The sequence below is a fragment of the Pollachius pollachius genome (assembly GCF_949987615.1).
Source record: "Pollachius pollachius genome assembly, chromosome: 14".
NCBI classification, from domain to species: domain Eukaryota; kingdom Metazoa; phylum Chordata; class Actinopteri; order Gadiformes; family Gadidae; genus Pollachius; species Pollachius pollachius.
Window position 1 is genome coordinate 15,234,432 of NC_136947.1, and position 19,071 is coordinate 15,253,502.

At 43.1% G+C, this 19,071-nt stretch overlaps 1 protein-coding gene across 2 annotated transcripts in view; it reads right to left on the reverse strand.

The window, feature by feature from the left end:
* rock1 (Rho-associated, coiled-coil containing protein kinase 1) overlaps positions 1-6,011 on the reverse strand; it is a 36,521-nt gene extending 30,510 nt beyond the window's left edge. For both annotated transcript variants that reach the window (XM_079750809.1, XM_079750808.1), the window contains exon 1: positions 5,198-6,011. In XM_079750809.1, the coding sequence (XP_079606935.1) occupies positions 5,198-5,290 (93 nt within the window). In that variant the 5' untranslated portion in view covers positions 5,291-6,011. The remainder of the gene's footprint in view (positions 1-5,197) is intronic.
* Positions 6,012-19,071: the final 13,060 nt, after the last annotated feature.

The window sequence follows — 19,071 nt, forward strand, 5'->3', positions numbered from 1 at the left end:
TCATAGGGGACAGTCTTGGGAAAAATTATGGCTGGGAAAACAGAACAGGGTCCTGCCAGGGCTGGGCTCCCTCTCCTACTTGTGGTGATGCCGCTTCGGGCGGGTGGATGGATGTGCGGGTCGGTGGGTTAGTGACACATCTCTGGGATTTACTGCGTGAAACACACACGCGCTCATCATCTCCCCCATTAATGAAATGTGGCAAACCTAATGAGCGGATAGTTATACTGAACACACAGGCCAAGCGCTTGGCGTAACGCGCGGCAATTATTTCTCTAAGCTTTAGGGGAAGAGAAATATGCACGCAGGCTTTTTCCAGACATTTGAGTTGGGGAGTGAAAAAAGAGAAAGAAAGAAAATGTTTCCATGGGACGACACGGCCACATCTTCCCCTCGCTGCCCTGCCAGCACAAGGCATGTGGACCGGCCTGAGTCAAGCCATACATTTCATTTCCAATTCTGCCACCTCTGCGAGACAATACACTTCTCACATTCAATAGTGAGCAAAGGCTCCATAGACGGCCATTTAGGGTGCCATGCAAAGAAGGGCGAATGTATGGGCTGGGCCCATGTAAACACAAGCGGCGGTAATGTAGGCCAATTACAAAACCATTCAGAAAATGTAATGCCACATCGCTTCCCCTTCCTAAATCGTCAACGTTGGCTTCTGGGATAGGCCTAGACAAAAATAGGGAACTAAGGGACAGTTGGGTCTATTCTTCTGTCGGGCTTATTTATATACGCGCTGAAATAGTCACAGTTTCAGAAACTTTGCAACCCCCTCGTAGGCAGAGTGTAGGCTACTGGCAAGCTCCTTCGCCTCCTCGGACCAAACACTTTGCTCAAAGCCCCGCTCACATACTCGGGCAGTATGTGATATCGACTGACAGGAGAGTCCACTTACCTAGAAAGACTGTGTGTCCAACAGCCTCGCTTGATAAACGGCAGTGACAGTGAACGCAGCCATGGCGAAACAAGGGCATTCCATTTCTTTATGAGGCCCCAGCCGAGACAGAATCACTGTCACAAAGGCTTTCATGTCAAAATATAATTGAGTTCTTGCAAAAGAGGAGCACTCTCCCGTGGTCCCACCGACCGAAGTCTAGGACACAGAAAAGTTACAGTGCTTTCCCCATCTCGCATAGGACAGCTGACCTCATCCAAACAAATGTATTAACCAAGGATGTCCAAGGATGTGGACTCACTTTATGGTTGTGTCTATTAGGCCTGGGAGGCTGCTGAATCATGTGAGTGACACTGCAAGAGCGAAGCCCATTTCCTCAGTTACCACAGGCGATGGAAAGCAGAAGGCCTTGCGATTCTCCAGGAAGAAACCGGAGGGAAATTACCTCAGAGTAAATAGTTTTATACCTGCATTCCAGTACATGATTGCCCAGCTGAGGAACAAAAAGGTACAAATTGCTGGAGCCATTGTTAAGTCCAGGGTGAATAGCTGAGGAGCAGTTTACAAATGGCCGACCTGTATTAGCTACTAACAATAGGAGAAGGATGTAATGCTTAAACAGAAAAAACGACAATGCACACCCATTGCCCAGCACTGCCTCGTTTAACTGACATTCACACTGGTGGCAGTGCAGTTTATAATTTGATACTATGTAATTGACATGGCGCTCCACCTTCAAATTAGACATGATGGAATGTTGTCAGATGTGCAATATTGTCTGTTATGACAGAGCGTCGTAACAGTCCAAATGTATAACTTGCAGAGATTGAAGGCCATAAAACCTAAAGCTGTGTTATCAGTGCATGCAACACCCTATGTTTGTGCATTCAAGACAAAGGTTACCAGATGAGGACTGCTCCCCTGCCTAGGCAGAGCCTACTGCATTGTTACATGCCTAATCACACTAATAGTTAACTTTTGTGTACATTATTAAAGTGGAAGGCATGACAATCTCGTAGCTGTAGCATCACAGCAATATACATCAAGTCTGCTCCAAGGAATGCCACGTTCTTATGGAGATTTCCAATTTTAGCATGGTTGAATAATGTTGGCCTCTTTGAATTCTCCATCATAAAATAGGAACTCAAATTAAATGGATCAAAATAGTGTGTGAGCCAAATGGAGTAGATCGGACACACAAACAAGCGATGGTACCTACTATTTAGATCAACAGCAGACCTGGCAGGGAGATTAAGAAAGTTGACTTCAGTCAAGGAGGGGAAAAAGACCCGTGGCCGTTTAAACAGCAATAAATATTCTATGATTAGCCAGCCAAAATTATTTCAATGACATATCAGGCTGCATGCAACCAATTATCTAACATTCAATCTCTTTTTTGCTGACAATTATTGGTAAATTGCTAAAAAATAATTGACAGTCCTTCATTTAGAAATGATAAGTGAGTGTTTCCGAGTGTGGGCTTGACACAAAGGTGTGGTGCCATGATAGCCTATTTCTTCAGTGCGATAAACAATATGGATAGATCGCAAAATGGTGGGGGCCACCAGCTTTGGGCCTGATCACGCCATATTTTCCTCCTAGGAGGGTCTGAAATCCATGGCTATGCTGGTCTGTTATTGGAGCCAGATACAGATACAGATTAAGATTCAAAGTAACATAAAAAAAACAGCTGAAGAGTGCAGAGCTTACGTGCAAATGTTACAGCAACATCAATGAGGGCGGCAGGAAGTTTTAAGTTTACCTTAAACAGGGCCGATATCAAAACCCAACATGTCCCAGCATATCCTCATCATTTCACTGCACAAATTTGAAAGTTGCCTATTCCATAAAGGGCCCAAAAGCATGAGCAGACCCCACATTGCAATCAAGAATTGTTCCATTCCTCCAACTGGGTAAATGTGTTATTGCTGTGGGTATTCCATTTGTACCGCATTGTAAAATGTTTGAACCAGGTGCACCATTAAGGCCCACAGATAAACAAACGGACATAGACAATATACAGCAGCTTGATGTCAGTGAGCCTTGCCATCACAATGCAAGGAATTTGGCCTGTTCAGAATGGCTCTTAAGAGCCTGCCTGGAGGACGGTGATGGAGGGCAACACAACCTAGATAAGGCTCTCCACTCTCCAGCAGAAAATATTTAGGGGAGGGAGAAGATAAGGATGACAGAGTACACCCCTGCGCTCTTAAAGGCCACCCTGTAGCCAAGTGGGCCGGTTTGGGCCGAATGTCCCCGTCACACACACACAGGCTAAGCGGCAACACAGGACTAGTAAACCCAGGCCCGACCACCGCCACACCGCAAATACACACTGGGGCAATAACAGAACCCCGGTCTGACACTCAGGTACAGAAAGAGGGGCCAGTAACAGGCCTGCATTGTGCTTTTCAGTGGGACCCATTACTCATAGGTAACGCATGCTAGGAGCTCGTTCATGAGTTAAATGTCCCGATTCAAGGCCTTGAGAAACATGAGTCTCTCGTTCACATAATTTTGGTTTATGGGTGCAGAGCTGAGCCCACACCCAGCTACCTCAGAGCCTGCATGCCTGTTTTCAGCGTTCTATCCCTCTCTGACGTTCTCTCAATCTCTACAGACGCACAGAATGGCTCAGGAACACACAGGGGGACTCTAGCCCAGTCAAAGACAAGAGGTTATTTGATTAGCATGGAATTTTATTAAGCTGTGGGTGGAGCTGCATGGAGAGTGCCTGGGCAAAAGGCCTCCATTCATTGATCAGAGGAAGATTGCAGAGCAAGAGAGGGGGGGAAAAAGAGGAACAACACCCTTGTGTATGTAGCTGCCGGCAGGAACATTCCCCACAGCCCTTTTTTTGCCATTAAAATGCACCGTGTGTGCACTTATAGTGGAGTTTTAATTAGTTGTTTTTTTTAACTCTACAACCGGCTGAGAGGTCACCAAGACAAGCTAACTTCTCTAATGGAAAGAGTGAGAACTAAGTATTTGCAAAAGAAAAAGAAAAAACTCTTCCCCAAATGTACGTGTGCATCAACCATTACGTAATAAGAGTGAGTCGTGTGACCTCAAGAATTTTCTCAGTATTCAAATTTCATACAATTATAACGCTCAAAATGATCTAAATGCTAATGGAGCTTCCATGTTGTCATTACTGTAGGACCGTCGAACCTGTAAAATAAATGTACACACAATGTGAACCCAGACACAACATATACAAACCAACTCTACCATGCCTGCAAGCACAAATCAAACATTTATACAAAACAATCTCAGGAAATGGACAAAAGCCTCAAGACAATCCATTTGTTTAGAATGCCACATGATCGATCTGTACAGAATCTGAGCCCTGGAACCCATCAGTGTACAGATACATTGCATATCAATTTTACAAATGGATTTCTGTATTAAAAAAAGTGTGGGCCTGCCTTGTTGTGTCACCATAGCTGTGATTGTCCCAATACATAATCAACCGCTTCAAACTTCTTGTTTTGTAACAACTCTTCCTGCAGTCTACTGCTGCCAGGAGTCACAGTGAGGTTGGATTGCCTGCCTCCTGTAATAAAGACCTCTGGAGGTGTTTCTAAGTGAACTGAGCATGTGGCAGCCTCCGCCTTCTGTAGACAGGAGAGCCACATCATGAGCTGTGATGCATACATGCAGGAAACGGCTAGGCCACATTGCCTCAGACAGGTGTACTGATGCAGCTATGTCTACTGGGTTTTAAAACAAATGCTTCAAATGCAGAAAGTGAGAAATCTAAAAAGAAACTATAAACCACAGATGAAGTTTAAATAACACCCATTTAGTTTGTCACAAAATCAAGGTCAATGTTTGTTTGTGTAGTCTCGTGCTTTACTGTCCTAGATTGTATTCACATAATCAATGATTCGAACATGTGCCCTGCATACATATCCTGACAAATTATATGTTGTTATTGGCTTAAGCCAGTATCCATACTCCCATACGTTTTCAGGGATGCTATTTTGAAATTGCGTGGAAAAACATGAATACACTCACTGATGAAACTACTATTTCAATATGTTGATAGATGGGAAGCTGCCAGTTACGTGAACGGCATGTATCCTGGGGCATATGAAAGATGTATATTAAAATTCCTGATAAGTTAAATTACAACGCATCTAGAGTTGATTTGATAGTTGTTGTCGCCTATATGAACTGAGGCTTCGGTGTTCTCACACCTGGGCGATGTGCTCCTCCAGTGTTGTTCTGTTCCAAGGAGTAGTCTGACCCCGAACGGCTACTAAACCAGCTACCGAGCTGTAAACTCACCAAAAGACAATCGGTGTTCACTTCCGACTTGGGATCCTTCAGCATGGCATCGATTTTCTCAAACCGAGCCTCCAAACTTTCTCCGGCTGACATTTTTGCTTTTATGATGAGTTCCACCGCTTCGCTGTGAACAAAAACCAGCCTTACGGACGAGCCAGGAGGCTAGCTAGCTTAGCAGCCAGTGGTAGCTAGCTAGCCAAATGTTCCCTTTCTTCGTGTGAGCACTGGACCGCACTTCAAAGTGTGTGAATTCTTCTCGAATTCACACAAACCACAAAACTTTTAAAGCGGTGTTCAACACAAAAATGCCACATCTTCCAATTAAAAAATATAGATCCCAGAGTGAGTGCCAGTCCACTTCAGCAGCACCAGATAAATGCGGCAACAGATTAGTCAGCCTCCACAGGATGCCGCAGAGGATAAGGGTTTAAAATTGTATGTGCTTCAGACAAAAGATGAGTAAAACTTAAATGCGATAGATTACAAACTGATACATGTGGAAAGATTAGTCCAGGCCCATGTCCATACCCGTGCCAGGCATATGCATAAAAAAGCCTCAAACGAGTCTGACAGCTGCAAAGTAGAAGTGGTGAAAAAACTTATTCCAAATTTTGATCAGTTTAAAACACGGTGTTGTTAAAACCCTCCCTGACGGTCCTCCCGCTGCATGCCGTACATTGGCACTGATCGTCGTTTGTTGTTGTTTAGGTAAGTCGTTTTTTCCGATCCGCCACGCATATATCAGACTTCAGTTTTTGTTATTTTTCGAAAAATCAGACGATGCCCGATTTTCTCCCACAGCCTGCCCAACATGTCCGCCTTCCTGTTCAAACACCCCGGAGGAGCGACTTCAAAACGTCAAGCACTGCGCATGGGCCGCAGAGGCGCGTTCAAGGAGTTTAGCCAACATGTTGCTGCTCTCCGCCCAACATGCTGCCTGTAAGAAATTCATAACTGAATGAGAACTTTTTGTTCTCATTATCCATCAGAATATATGTATTGAAGGCCACTGATCGATCAAAATCACAATGGAAATGCAACGCATACCGATTGTTTCGGTCGATTTTTGATACTTTTAGTTGAAGCATCAATGAAGACAATCATGTATTTAAGTTAGATTACCCCTTTGAAATAACTGAAATCTATTGAGTTTTGACTTGAATCTTGACCACTGACTTCCTTTGAGGTCATGTTTACAGAAAAGGCAACTTCAAAGATATTCACATATTATAGGCCTACCAGCATAATTTTTAAAACTTCATTTTGCACGACGCACTGAATATGAAACATAAACACCTCCTATTAACATGCAACACCAACAGCTTCCCCTCCTGAAATAAACAACAATTATCAGAGATTGAATGTTAATAGTCCACGGGACTGAATAATATGGGACTCCACAAAACAGAGACCTTGTCCTATTGCAGAAACTGAGGTGCTTGGAGCCTCTGACACAACCCCGAATACACACTGATCTAATGATGTGATGAACTTCAGCTGGCTGGTGTCAGCTGGCTGACGAACACATCTCTGAGATAGAGAGAGAGAGGAACTCCCTGCAGAATTTTGTCTAAAGGTGCGCCATAACTCCATCTGGCACCTGCTTAGTCAGCAACCTGATAGGCAAACTACATGGTGTCCCCTATCGAGTGGGCCGGCTTTGCTTAGACACACCCACTCTATATGATCCCTCTCACCATAACAAAGAGATGTTTCGGTCTTAACTGATTCTAATTAGTAAATGGCGTCCTCATCACTCACAGCTGAGCCATCACACCTTATATATCAAAGCCAGGTCCAGAAGTCCTGGTGCAATCGATCTGGGTGCTTAACCAGTTGCATGTAAAAACAACTCCCTAATTGAAGATGGCCCTAATTGAAGATGCAAATAATATCATTCCAATAAAGGTTACGTTTGGAAAATGATCTTAACCAAACATGTCTTTTAAAATGAACAAGAGCATTTGTTTGCAAGATAATATTCTAAACCCATATCACAATTCTTTTCGTGAAAATAAAGAATCAAATATTATTATTATTTCAGTATAATTTCCTCATTGTTGTTGTTCATCATTGACAATGGGGAAACTCAAAATTATATCCCTGTTTAACAACCACCAGAAATACCTACAGTTGAATCAAGTGGTTGCGAATTGTCTGCCAATACTTTCAGGTCCCTTCAAATGTGTTGATTATCGGGATCCGGGGAAAAGGCTGTGCCTTCCTCCTGTCTCATATCTGGAGTTGTTTCAGTCCTTTCATAAAGTACACTGGAGTGGAGCCCATTTTGTGCTGAGCCAACTCCCTCTGGTAAAACGACCTGCTTCAGAAGCCCTCCATCCCTGGCATTGACCAACAGAAGATCCCCCTCTACTGGATGAGAGAATAGTCACATTTGGCACTAAAAAGTGTTTGTAAAAGGAAGTTATTCATTTATTTTCACCAAAAAAAACAACAATATTTTTGTAATTTATTTGTTAGTAAAGCATCACATCCTATAACACAACATTGCATAATGAGCTTGTTATTACATTTTACAGCCAATTATAGCCTAGTCATATTTACAAATATTCATTTTTTATAAATAATTCAATTATTTGATGAATAGATTGAAGGTGATTTCTATACAACCAATATTATGTTGAGTCCATATTATGGTTCAAAATCATTGTGGTTTTATTGTATGATTTGCCACATTTTCATCAAATCACTCTTGTCGGTTTGCCAGCAGTTTCTTTGAGGTTTGTCCCGATAGTACTTGACCTCTAGTCTATTTGGTTGGTTTTCAAATCCATGTTTTTGACAGAAACATAAAAACACACACACAAAAAAAACAAAACATATTTTGTGTAAGATAAAACATCCCACATTACAAAATGTATGCATTTTTTGATATTTAAATAACCAACGCTGCTGTTTTGAGAAAAATAATGATTGTCTTTTGTTAAAGATAAAAAAGAAAAAGCGTCCTTCTCACGTGCATCCGTCTAGGTAGAACATCTATTGCGCCCTTTCCAGCAGAGGGCGCTATTCTCAAGCTTTTTAAAAACTTGCCTATATCTGTCTGTCTGTCTGTCTGTCTGTCTGTCTGTCTGTCTGCCTGCCTGCCTGCCTGCCTGCCTGCCTGCCTGCCTGCCTGCCTGCCTGTCTGCCTGCCTGCCTGTCTGTCTGTCTGTCTTTCTATATACGTCTTTATATCTATCAGACAGACCGACAGACACCCGCTCGTGCTGAGTATTCCCTGTAGTTGAGCGCAACCGTGTAAGCTTCTTGCACCATGTGCGTGACATAAGGTTAGACACAATATCTTAATCAGAAAAAAACACTCGGCCAGAGGGGAGTCGGAGATGTTCTGCACATCTCCACTTGGTGGGCGACGCATTCTCTCTGAGACGCTCGGCCAGATGATCCCTGGTGTTTCGGCAGACCCAAACGGTATATACAGCCTAACTCACTAACGTCAGCCGGGGGCTCCCTGCGAGTGGCTGAGTTGTTGATGCAGACCCGTAGAGCAGATCCTCCGGGGCGGTCGGTCTGCTACTCTGTAACCCCGCAGAACTGCATTTAGACTGTCGATGGACGCGGCGATTTAACGCTTTCCAGTTTGGCCAAAAGGTAAGCGCGCGAATATATTTATGTTAGCAACCTTTGAAATGTGACTTTTGAAATGGACGCGCTTTGCCAAATCCGCACACCATGTTGACGGTGTCCGTAGCCCAGTCGGAGCACAGAATACCTTAGATGCAGGTGACGATTTCTATTGCGATACAAAAAAGAAACATTTCCTAAATTGAACTTTAGCTTGACAGAGCGTGAAGTTCCCGGTGTAGGCTACACCTTGGAAAGGCCTACCTGAAATGCATAAAGAAGTACATTAAAATGCCAGCAGGAATAGGATAAGGTCAGTCCATTAAAGCCACACATTAGTAGCCTCTGCTTCGTGACGCCTGCTCATGTAGGCTAATGACAGTACGTCCGCATTTGTAACTGCGAATTAATGTCATTACATTGTGAATTTCTTCGTTCTTTATATATATATAATAATTATTATTTTACAATAAGCTTCAGCAGATCCCCAAATATATTAAAATGTCGGTTTGATTTATATTCGCTATTTGTCGCTGAAGTAGTGGACTACCAACGCCAAACAAAGCCTGTTGTGGAGGACATGTAAAAAAGGCACAGTTTTGCCCGTTCTCCCCTTTACAAAGTGCCCAGTTTGCGTTTGAAATATAGGGATGGTGTGTTGTTTTTGCTTTGTGGAAGTGTGACCGGTATGCCTACACCATTCATTTTTACCTTTGAATGTTGTTACCGTGTTTAGGAGAGGTGTTGAAATAGACTTTCAACAGTTAAAGATAACAAGATATCAGAAAGGTGAGACCCGGAGTTGTAGTATTTGGTCACTGTTGTGGTAATTACAGGCAAACCAGTCTATCTTGACCAGATTCTAATCTTCCCTGCTCCTGATTAATGTCGCAAAGGTTGCATTCCTTATGTCACCAATGCAAATTTCCCTGCAAAAATAGAATAAAAAAATCATAGCATGAATGTAGTCTTATCCCTCACTTACACAAATACAAATATGCAACACCATTAATTGCATGATGACTACTCTCATACCTAAGAAGACCACCACCAATCTGGCATATGAATATTTGTTTATATTTGAAGGGAATATGTGAGCTTCACACACATCCATCTATTTTCAACTTCCAGCACCCATTGTCAAATATCCATAACTTGCAGTTTGATCAATTCAGGTCAATTAAGGGCCCAAACTACATGGCCACATGCTGTTGATTTACACACACCCTTAATATATAAATGCCCCTGCAAATGTGAAACACAGACACAGACACATAGACACACACACAGACCCACACACACACACACACACACACACACACACACACACACACACACACACACACACACACACACACACACACACATACACACACACAAAATCAGCAGCAAAAAAACACACACAAATGCGCAGTGATGTAAGTGTGGTGATGCAGATTGTGACGTTTTGCTGGGTGTCCCTTGTCTTGCCCAGAGCATGCGTAGCACTGTCAGGTGGGGCACGTGGCTATAGGGGGGGTCAGAGGGCCCTGAACGCTGACCATCTGGCCCTTGGGGGACTGGCTTCCTCACTGGCAGCCTTTGTTGCCCAAGAACAATTGGGAGTTAATCTGGACAGGAGATAAACACGGACTGTGTGAGGCCCCATGCGGCACTCAAACAGGGTTCTCTTTCTCTCGCCGTAGCCTTGAAGGAGACGTCTCTCTCCCTCTGTGCTCTGTTTAATTCCTTGTTCGTGTCAGGTTAGGTAACCAAAACTTTTATCCGCATGGTAGACCTGGTCCTATGACTTGATTTCTGCATCCAAAACTGGTCAAGACCAATAGAGGGCTAATTAAATAACCAAAACATCTGAAAAGAACAAATTATACTTTAATTATTAATTGGATGTTATCCTTTCAAAGCAATTGTTATTATAAATTATGGGACAGCGCTGCATCAATGATTAATGACATATTACTAGGTAACAATGAACTTGATGAATTATTACATAATACCCATTTATCTTGACATGTCAGTTTCTAGATATCAGTGAGCAAGCATCAAAGCCTGACTCAAAAATCATTCAGAAGTACATTTCAAGATCTATTCTACAGCCGTACCTCTTATCCAGTAATGAACGTTGACATTTCTTACAACAAAAACCACTGGCATGCTTAAAATAGTCTATTGCACAAAAACATTGTGCAGAAAAACCCACTATTGCCGTCCATTTATCACCAAGATAACGGCTCGATTAGCAACTCTTCTTCCTCTCTCATTGCCATCTTAACATTATACCTTCTCTTCCAATCCAGAATGTCTTCTCCTCTCATTTAATATGCCGGCATTTTTCATTTGGGGTAAAAATCTCAATTTCTTTTAGTCTCTGACCAGACTGATTTATTTTGGTTGATATTGGCTGATATGTGGGAAAGATAGAATTAAAAAATATCACAAATGCAACACATGTAGGTAACAGGTGTATAGCTAAAGAGACATTTTCCTGCATTAAATAAATGCTTCTTATTTTAAGACAAAATGCATATGCCATGAAGATTTGGGAGGCTCTTATCTATGAAAACCACAGAACTATCCGTGGTCTCGGCCCGGCTTGTTTTGTATTTTGGAATACCTCCTCTGGCATATTAAATCACATATTCTCTGCTGCCTATTCCTTGTTTTGACAAGGCAGGATGCAATTGGTCTCCTAAACGCAAACACTGAGCCAAAACAGAAGGGCATACATAACAATTGATTTGCTATCTCGTCACTTGATAGGGAGGGTTTCTCTTTCTGCCGCGGGTTGTTTCAAACATATCGTTTTCTCTTTTGACCTCTTAGAGGAGAAGGTGTCCTGATGAAACACAACTTGAGTTTGGATGAGCTGACGCTGTGTCGGGCCAGGGAGAGAGCCACAGTACGGCGGGGAGTCTGTCCGACTTTCTGGAAATGGCTTCTTTGATGGCTTTGGAGAAGAAATCTTCTCAGATTTCTTTTTATGTTTAGCGATAGCTTACTCTCTCTATCCTGATCCCCGGTACAGATGGCAGTAGGGGATGAAGCTCCGGCTTCCCAGATACGTGTACTGCTGTTGGTTCACATGGCCTGTCTGTTCCACGGAGGAGTAATTCTGTGTCCGATGTGGACTCTAAACAGGTGACCCGCTGGTTTGATGTAATTTAAGGTTTGTTTAAGTGGGGTTTGACAAACAGAAGACGAATTTATCCTTGTATAAATAGATCTCGCTTTGATTACCTGAATGGTTATCAATATATTTTAACAGCGGTGATGAAATATACATATATATAAATATATACAACTACAAAAACTACCCTCATGAGCGTGAGCTTGAGATTCTTTGTTTGGGTTTACTCATTCTAATTGTCGATAATTAGATTAAATTAAATTAAATTAAGTGAATCAGTAGAGCAAGGTCAATGTGTGTCGTACAAGGTCAGGGATCTCCACTCACCGGACCATCGTGTTTTTTAGTAGTTTATTCTGATTCAAAGGTATCAGAATGAGACGTCAGTCACTAGAGGATTAACACAGCATCACTTCTGCAGGGCCTGTAAACTTTTAACCCCTGGGTTCCTTCTTAAATTTGGGTCAAGAATGCCAGAAAGTCATCTAACAGTCAACCATGTGTAAAAAAAAAAAAGAAGGAAGATGAAAGGAAATAGATTAAAACAGATTGTTGCAATGGATAAGGAGAAGCGCTAGGCCAACGTTTTAAAGATCTCTTTAGTTTTCCGTCAAAACCTTTAATAAACATTTAATATATCAGAAAGAAATACTGATAGAGATATAAGAAAACACTTACTACAGAAGATGTCATATACTGTTTTAAAATCAGATTAAATCAAATCACTTTTTTTGTTTTACTTGCATTAGCTAGTCTTTCATTCTTTACTTTCTCTTGGCATGTAGAGCTCAAAACAAAAAACTAGGTTTTTCAATAGAACCAATCAATTCTTAATAAGATAAAAAATAGAGTTAGATCTAATAAATTACAAAGAAAGCCAGGGGTCTAAAGATGTTGTTGTTCATACAGAGTATAACTAACTGACAGCTGGATTTTTCACTGCGAGTAGGATTCAACATTTGCCCCAAACCCATTAGCATGTATTTAGACCCAACTGGTTTTAATGAATGTGAATAAGGTTAGGGGGTTTTGAGGAGGAGGAGGAGGAGGAGGAGGAAGAGGGGGAGGAAGGAGGGGGTGGGGGGAGTGAAATCGTGGCAAGAGGCAAAGTAAGGTGAGACCCTGTGTGTGTTTGTGTGTGTGTGTGTGTGTGTACTGTATTAAGGTGTATGACACTGTTGCACAATTGGATCATTAAAGCCAATCGCACAAAGGCCCGTGCCCCTCCCCCGGCTGAAAGGAGATGTCAAAGGTCCGCGACCTCTTCCATTTATGTGCATTGATCCCCTCTGGAGGGGGGCGGGGCCTGCTTCCCCATAGACCTCTCAGCTGTTATGTCTTAGTTTCACCTGCACGGAAATGGGCCAACGTATTTCATTACAATTCCTTATTTCTGCGTGTTCTCTGTATTATTTGAAATGTCGTATCGTATTACTTATGATAAAAGAGATAAGTTATTGCTTGAGGCAAATTAGACAAATGGCAGAATAATATGTTGAGGGGTCAATGTTGAATTGAAACGTCTGTTTTAATGTCCTTCTCTTAAATAATTGTTCTCGTAAGCACAATTTTCTCTAAAAAACGATGTATGTATAATGTTTTGAGGCTGCAAGTGTTTTTTGTTCAACCGAGTCCCTCAAATATTTGTATATTGGTAGCTTTTTCCCTTTCAGAACCATTTGAAACAAAACAACCAAAAAAATAGTTTATAATAATGATCCAAAAACGATTTGCTGCTTGTTGAATCAAGGGTACTAAAAAGGAATCGTCAGTTAGGCTACATCCTTATATCTGACAATGAATTTGTGGATGGGCCATGAGTCTGTCTCACATCCCGGTGTTTACGACATGAGCAGAGTGAAGGAGGGGAAGAGATCTTCTCCCTCTCACTGTAACCGGCTGCATGATGACGGGGGAGGAAAGGAAGTGGCAGGCAGAGATTGAGGACATTCAGTATGGAGGAGTAGAGCTAAAAGCACTGGCCTGAACATCCTGCTCTTTCTGTTGTGAGGGAGGATCCGGGGCGCGAATTATGGGGGAACCAGGGAGGTTCTCTTAAATGCATTTTTAATCCTATACAAATAAGATAAAAATATCTGTAAAATATTGTTTAATATGCATGTTGCTTGGTCTGTGCCAGAATAATGTAACCAACATGTGTATAACAAAGGTAACAAAGGTTGAAAAATGTCCAGAGATGTAACCAACTGCAGTTTTTATTTGTTACTTTACACCTAGGATGCACAAGCTAGCGGTTTGATTGCACATCGTTCTAAGTTTTAATCTCTTATAGATTTAAGGTGCCCAGGCCGACATTGCAAGACATGTGGAAGAACTTTAAAACAAAAGCCTGCTATTACAAGACATGTATAAAATGAAAATCAATTCAAACTCTTTAATTATTTTAATCGACGCACTAAAAGACGACCAAGAAATAATAGGGACTTTGCATTTGAAAAAATGTACATAGATCTTTCAAATTGTTTCTCAAATACATTATTAGCCAAAATGATATTATTATAATTCGGTATATTGCAGTTTGCAAAGTATGTTGCACATTTTCCTTTTCATGCACTCATTGTATGGGACTTGTAGCAAAACATGCTGTAATTGAGCCCAGATGAGCCTCAGGCCTGTTCAGAACCTGCCGAGTTGCACTTGCACGTTGACCATTTGGCCATCTTCATGTCAGACCTCTGCCTTGGGACCAGATCCTCCAGAGACGCCTCCTCTTAAGGAGAGGGCATTTGATCTACAGTAGTTCCTCAGAGTTCAACGCTCCATGAGGGCTTGCCAACAGCCTGGGCATAACTTGGTTACGTGCTGCAAGGCTGTAAATTGGTTTGGAGCTATGGCCACTAAAATGTCGTAAAACTAAACTATACCTCTCGCAGATGTCGTTGCCGTCATGTGGTAAGGATGTAGGCTGTTCTAGTTCCTGTTCTCGTGCAGAATTCAGACATTAATATAGAAGGCTTGACATAGGCGGGCTGTTTGAGTCCCACTCTCGGCTAATCCTGTGAAATGTAGTATTGGCTAGTATTGGCTAGTATTGGCAGAGGTATATGGAAGGACCTTCACTCATCATCAGTGGTGGGAAAAGGTGACGTCCATTAATCGCTCCGGGGCCAGGTTCCTCTGGGTCTCCACATTTCAGAGCTGCAGCAGACCGGGGCAGGCAACATCAGTAGACCCACTGGACACTGCGTTTCTGAGCTGACTCAACATGTATTTAGATTCTTTTGATATTTTTTTTCAACTTTATTTTCCTTGCAGGGAGTCCTAATGAATTGCAGTTTAACATCTAACCAGAAATGCAAAAAAGCAGTAAAGTGCAGAGCATTTACATATGTATACAGGGAATATACAAGTAACAATGAAGGGTAAATATGAATATGCAAAGATATATACAGTATTAACAGTATGATCTGTGTTAATCCAAATATGAAAATATATACAGTAATATACAGTATTACTTATGTTAACCACACTAACCATCCAGAAAAAATCCTCTTGACTTCCATAATAGCGAGGCTATAGTGCGTGACCTCCCCAAGCCAGGGTCGCAGGAACATCCAGCAGTCTCCGCTGATCCCTGGTAGCTAACTACCTCCCACGCTGAGTGGTTAGGGGCAGCTCAACTGGCTGGGGTTCACCTCTGCCCTCAAAGAGAGGAAATCGCCCCATGATACCCAGAGGAAAACTCGAGCATATCATAAATGTGTGCATTTTCCTCCCAACTCTTACGACAAGTTCCTTGTGACCAATAGTATGACTCTATGTGCTCTGGCGGCACATATGTCAACGTGGCAAAGAGAAGGAGGCACACAGTCAGGTGGAACTACGAAACTGAGGGACGGTTCATGGACCAGTGTTAACTGCGTGTTAACACACTTGTACCTCGAGTCCTCTTTGAAGCATAGACAGCCCATACTTTCCTCTTCCTGACACCCAGGAACGGGTCCGCAATCGTTCTTTCTTTTCATTTGTTGACCCTCTTCCCCTGATGACTTAGAACTCGCACAAGGTGGTGAAAAGCAACTAACGATGATTGTTGTCATTATAGTGTTGCCAGGACATCACTACATATACTAATGGCAGTATGATTGCCTTATCTGACACACTGAGTCTTGTTGACTACCATGAAATACAAAAATATTGTTAAATGCATGGCATAATGCAACATACCAGCAAAATAAAAGAAGAGCATATTGTATTCGGTATTGTGATTTCGAGAGAACATATCTAAGGCTCTGACAATTGACATCTGGAGTATGTTAAGCCATCTTTCGCTCTCTCTCTCTCTCTCTCTCTCTTTCTGTCTCGCTCTCTCTCTCTGTCTCTGTCTCTGTCCCTCTCTCCCTCTCCCTCTCCCTCTCCCTCTCCTTGTTGTGGCACAGGGTGTTCTCATAGGCCGTGCTGCAGTGTGTCTACTGCACCACGATGCCAACCAGGCAAAGACGAAGCATCATGTCAGTTGGCCTGCCAAATGACACTGGCAGCTTAGTCATCCTGCGTCTAAAGAGTACAGAGTGTTGGCTACGTTCTAACGCTGTGTAGTCCGGAGTCCGGACATACTCAGACAGGATAATAGATTATTTATAATTGTTTTGTGGGGGGGTTCTCTTCTTCATGTGACTGCCTTGGAATATGCTATTTAGTGGCAGTTCACTTTGGAGGTTAGATTATTTTTACCATAATGAAATTACTGTACTGTAACTAACTGTACTGTACATTTTGAAAAAATGCCTTGCTATAATAGTGGACCTAGAACATGCTTAATTTGAGTATTCGATTCACCCATCATATTTTGATATACCCCCATCATATGGACTTCAATGTAAAACAATAGCTTAATCACATTTTCATAGATCTTTTGGTTTCATATTACTTAACTATTTCTCAAGTCCTGTAGACTCATGTTCTGTTTACCCCTCTAAACAAGAAGCTTGGGGCCTCTCGTTTGTATACCGAAATGTTTTCATGTTGCTGCCCATTGTCTGTAATTAACTTTTATAGACATATCATTCACACACAAACACACCACTCTGAACATTTATTTTGTCTCCTTGTCTTCCTCTTCCCTCACTCCCGTCTACTTTCTCTCTCTCTCTCTCTCTCTCTCTCTCTCTCTCTCTCTCTCTCTCTCTCTCTCTCTCTCTCTCTCTCTCTCTCTCTCTCCCTTGTGAAAACACAAGGTTTTAGCTTGTTGATGTAGCCAGGCAGTGTGTGTTTGTGTGTGTGGGGGGGTGGATGCTCTGTCTCTTGTTTCCATGTGCTCAGGCTGGCCCGAGCTGTCCAAGGCCACGGTGACCGTCTCTCTGCTGCAGCGGGGACTCAGCGTTCCCTGACTGTCTCCGAGGTCATTCGTTGTCGATCTCTCCCTCTGTCTATTTCTCTACCGCTCTCTCCCCAACCCTTCCCTCACTCACTCTACCAAGATCCCTCTCTTTTTCTCTATACACAACACCTCTCTCCTTCTCGCTCTCTCTTTCTCTCTCATGCAATCTCTCTTTATTTCTGTCTACCCCCCCTCTTTCTCTCTCTCTCTCTCTCTCTCTCTCTCTCTCTCTCTCTTTCTCTCTCTCTTTCCCACTCTTACCCAGTTCTCTTCTCTCTCCTGCGTTCTCCCTATGTTTATTTCCTCCTCCTCTATCCCCCCCCCCCCCCCCCCCCCCCCTCTCTCTCTCTCTCTCTCGCTCTCTCTCTCATCAGAGAGAGGTCAAAGTAACACATCCAGTGTGGATCCATGTTGAGTGTTAAACCCTCCTTTTGTGATCATTTAACTTATGCATTCATTCAGAGTGTCTCAAGTGAAGCAGTCAATACAGTACCGGTTAGTGTTCTCCTCCGCTGTCCTTCATATATATATATATATATACATCATTTTGAATCCTCTCTGTCATTTTGTTGGTCTGAACATAGAGGCAGCAATCCCTGCAATGTAACTGGGGGTTATAAGATAAGGCCCAGGTTGAGAACGCCTGTTGTTTCTGTTCGGCTGCTATTCACTGGACCTGTGTTGTGTAAACGTCTGTCTGCCATCTCTTGGCTGAACACCACAAAATGTCATAATGTCTTGTCCCACACCAGCTGGGTTTCTGTTCACACGCCGGTGTGTGTTCGTCCGCGTGTGCTTTAATTAAATATCCACTTATCATGAATCAATTGCAAACGGAACCAGAGAAATACCCAGTTTCATTAGATTTCATCAGATGCCTAATATATATACTGTATATCTCTCTCTCTCTATATATATATATATATATCGATGTCCCAGTTTGCACCTCGCATGGATAAAGTTATTGAGTTACTGAGTGCATACCTTCTGGGCTTGCTGGGGAACAGCCCCCCCCGAAGAACAAGCCTGATCCACTCGCACATCTGTCAGCCGGGAACACACGGCGGCTCACAGTGGAGGAGCGGAGCATCAGGATGAAGTGGTCCCGGCCGCTCAATAGGCTTACTGTCACTTTTCTCACCGGCCAGGTTTGTGTGTGGGGGTCAGGTCGGTGACAAAGGACGGCTCTGTGGCACCCATTGTCTCAGCTAAGACAAAACAAGAGATAGAGGGACCGAGACACAGAGAGAGAGGAGACATACAGGGAGGGAGCCCTACGGCTTTGGATGGGGGGGTTAATGGAGGAAGGGAATGAGTTAATTGGAGGGAACAAGGACATGACTGACAGGAGGGAGGATGGGACAGGGGTCACGGCGGTGACGGTGGCAGTGATGGACATGGTGGGGGGTGGAGGAGGTGGCGGTGGAGGAGATTTTGGTGGTGGTGGTAGAAGGTATGCCGTTGAAAATAAAGGTTGCTTATGTGGTTTTAGGGATGGCTTTGGAATATGTGACAGGGTCATGGGGATGGTGGGGGCGGTGGAGGTGGTTTAGGGACTGGTGGCAGAGATGCAGGAGGCGTGGGTGGTGTGGGTCAATGGGATGGTGGTCATGGGGATGGAGGTGGTGGAGGTGTGAGAGGTGGTGGAGGACGTAGCGGTAGAGATGGAGGAGGGGAGAGGATGCTGGTGGAGATCGAGGAGAAGGAGAAGGTGGTGACAGGTTGATGGTGGTGTTTGTAGTGGTGGAGATGGAAGTGGAGGAGACAGTGTTGGTGGTGGTGACAGGGTGCCGCTGATCCAGCCGCCTTGGGCCAGGA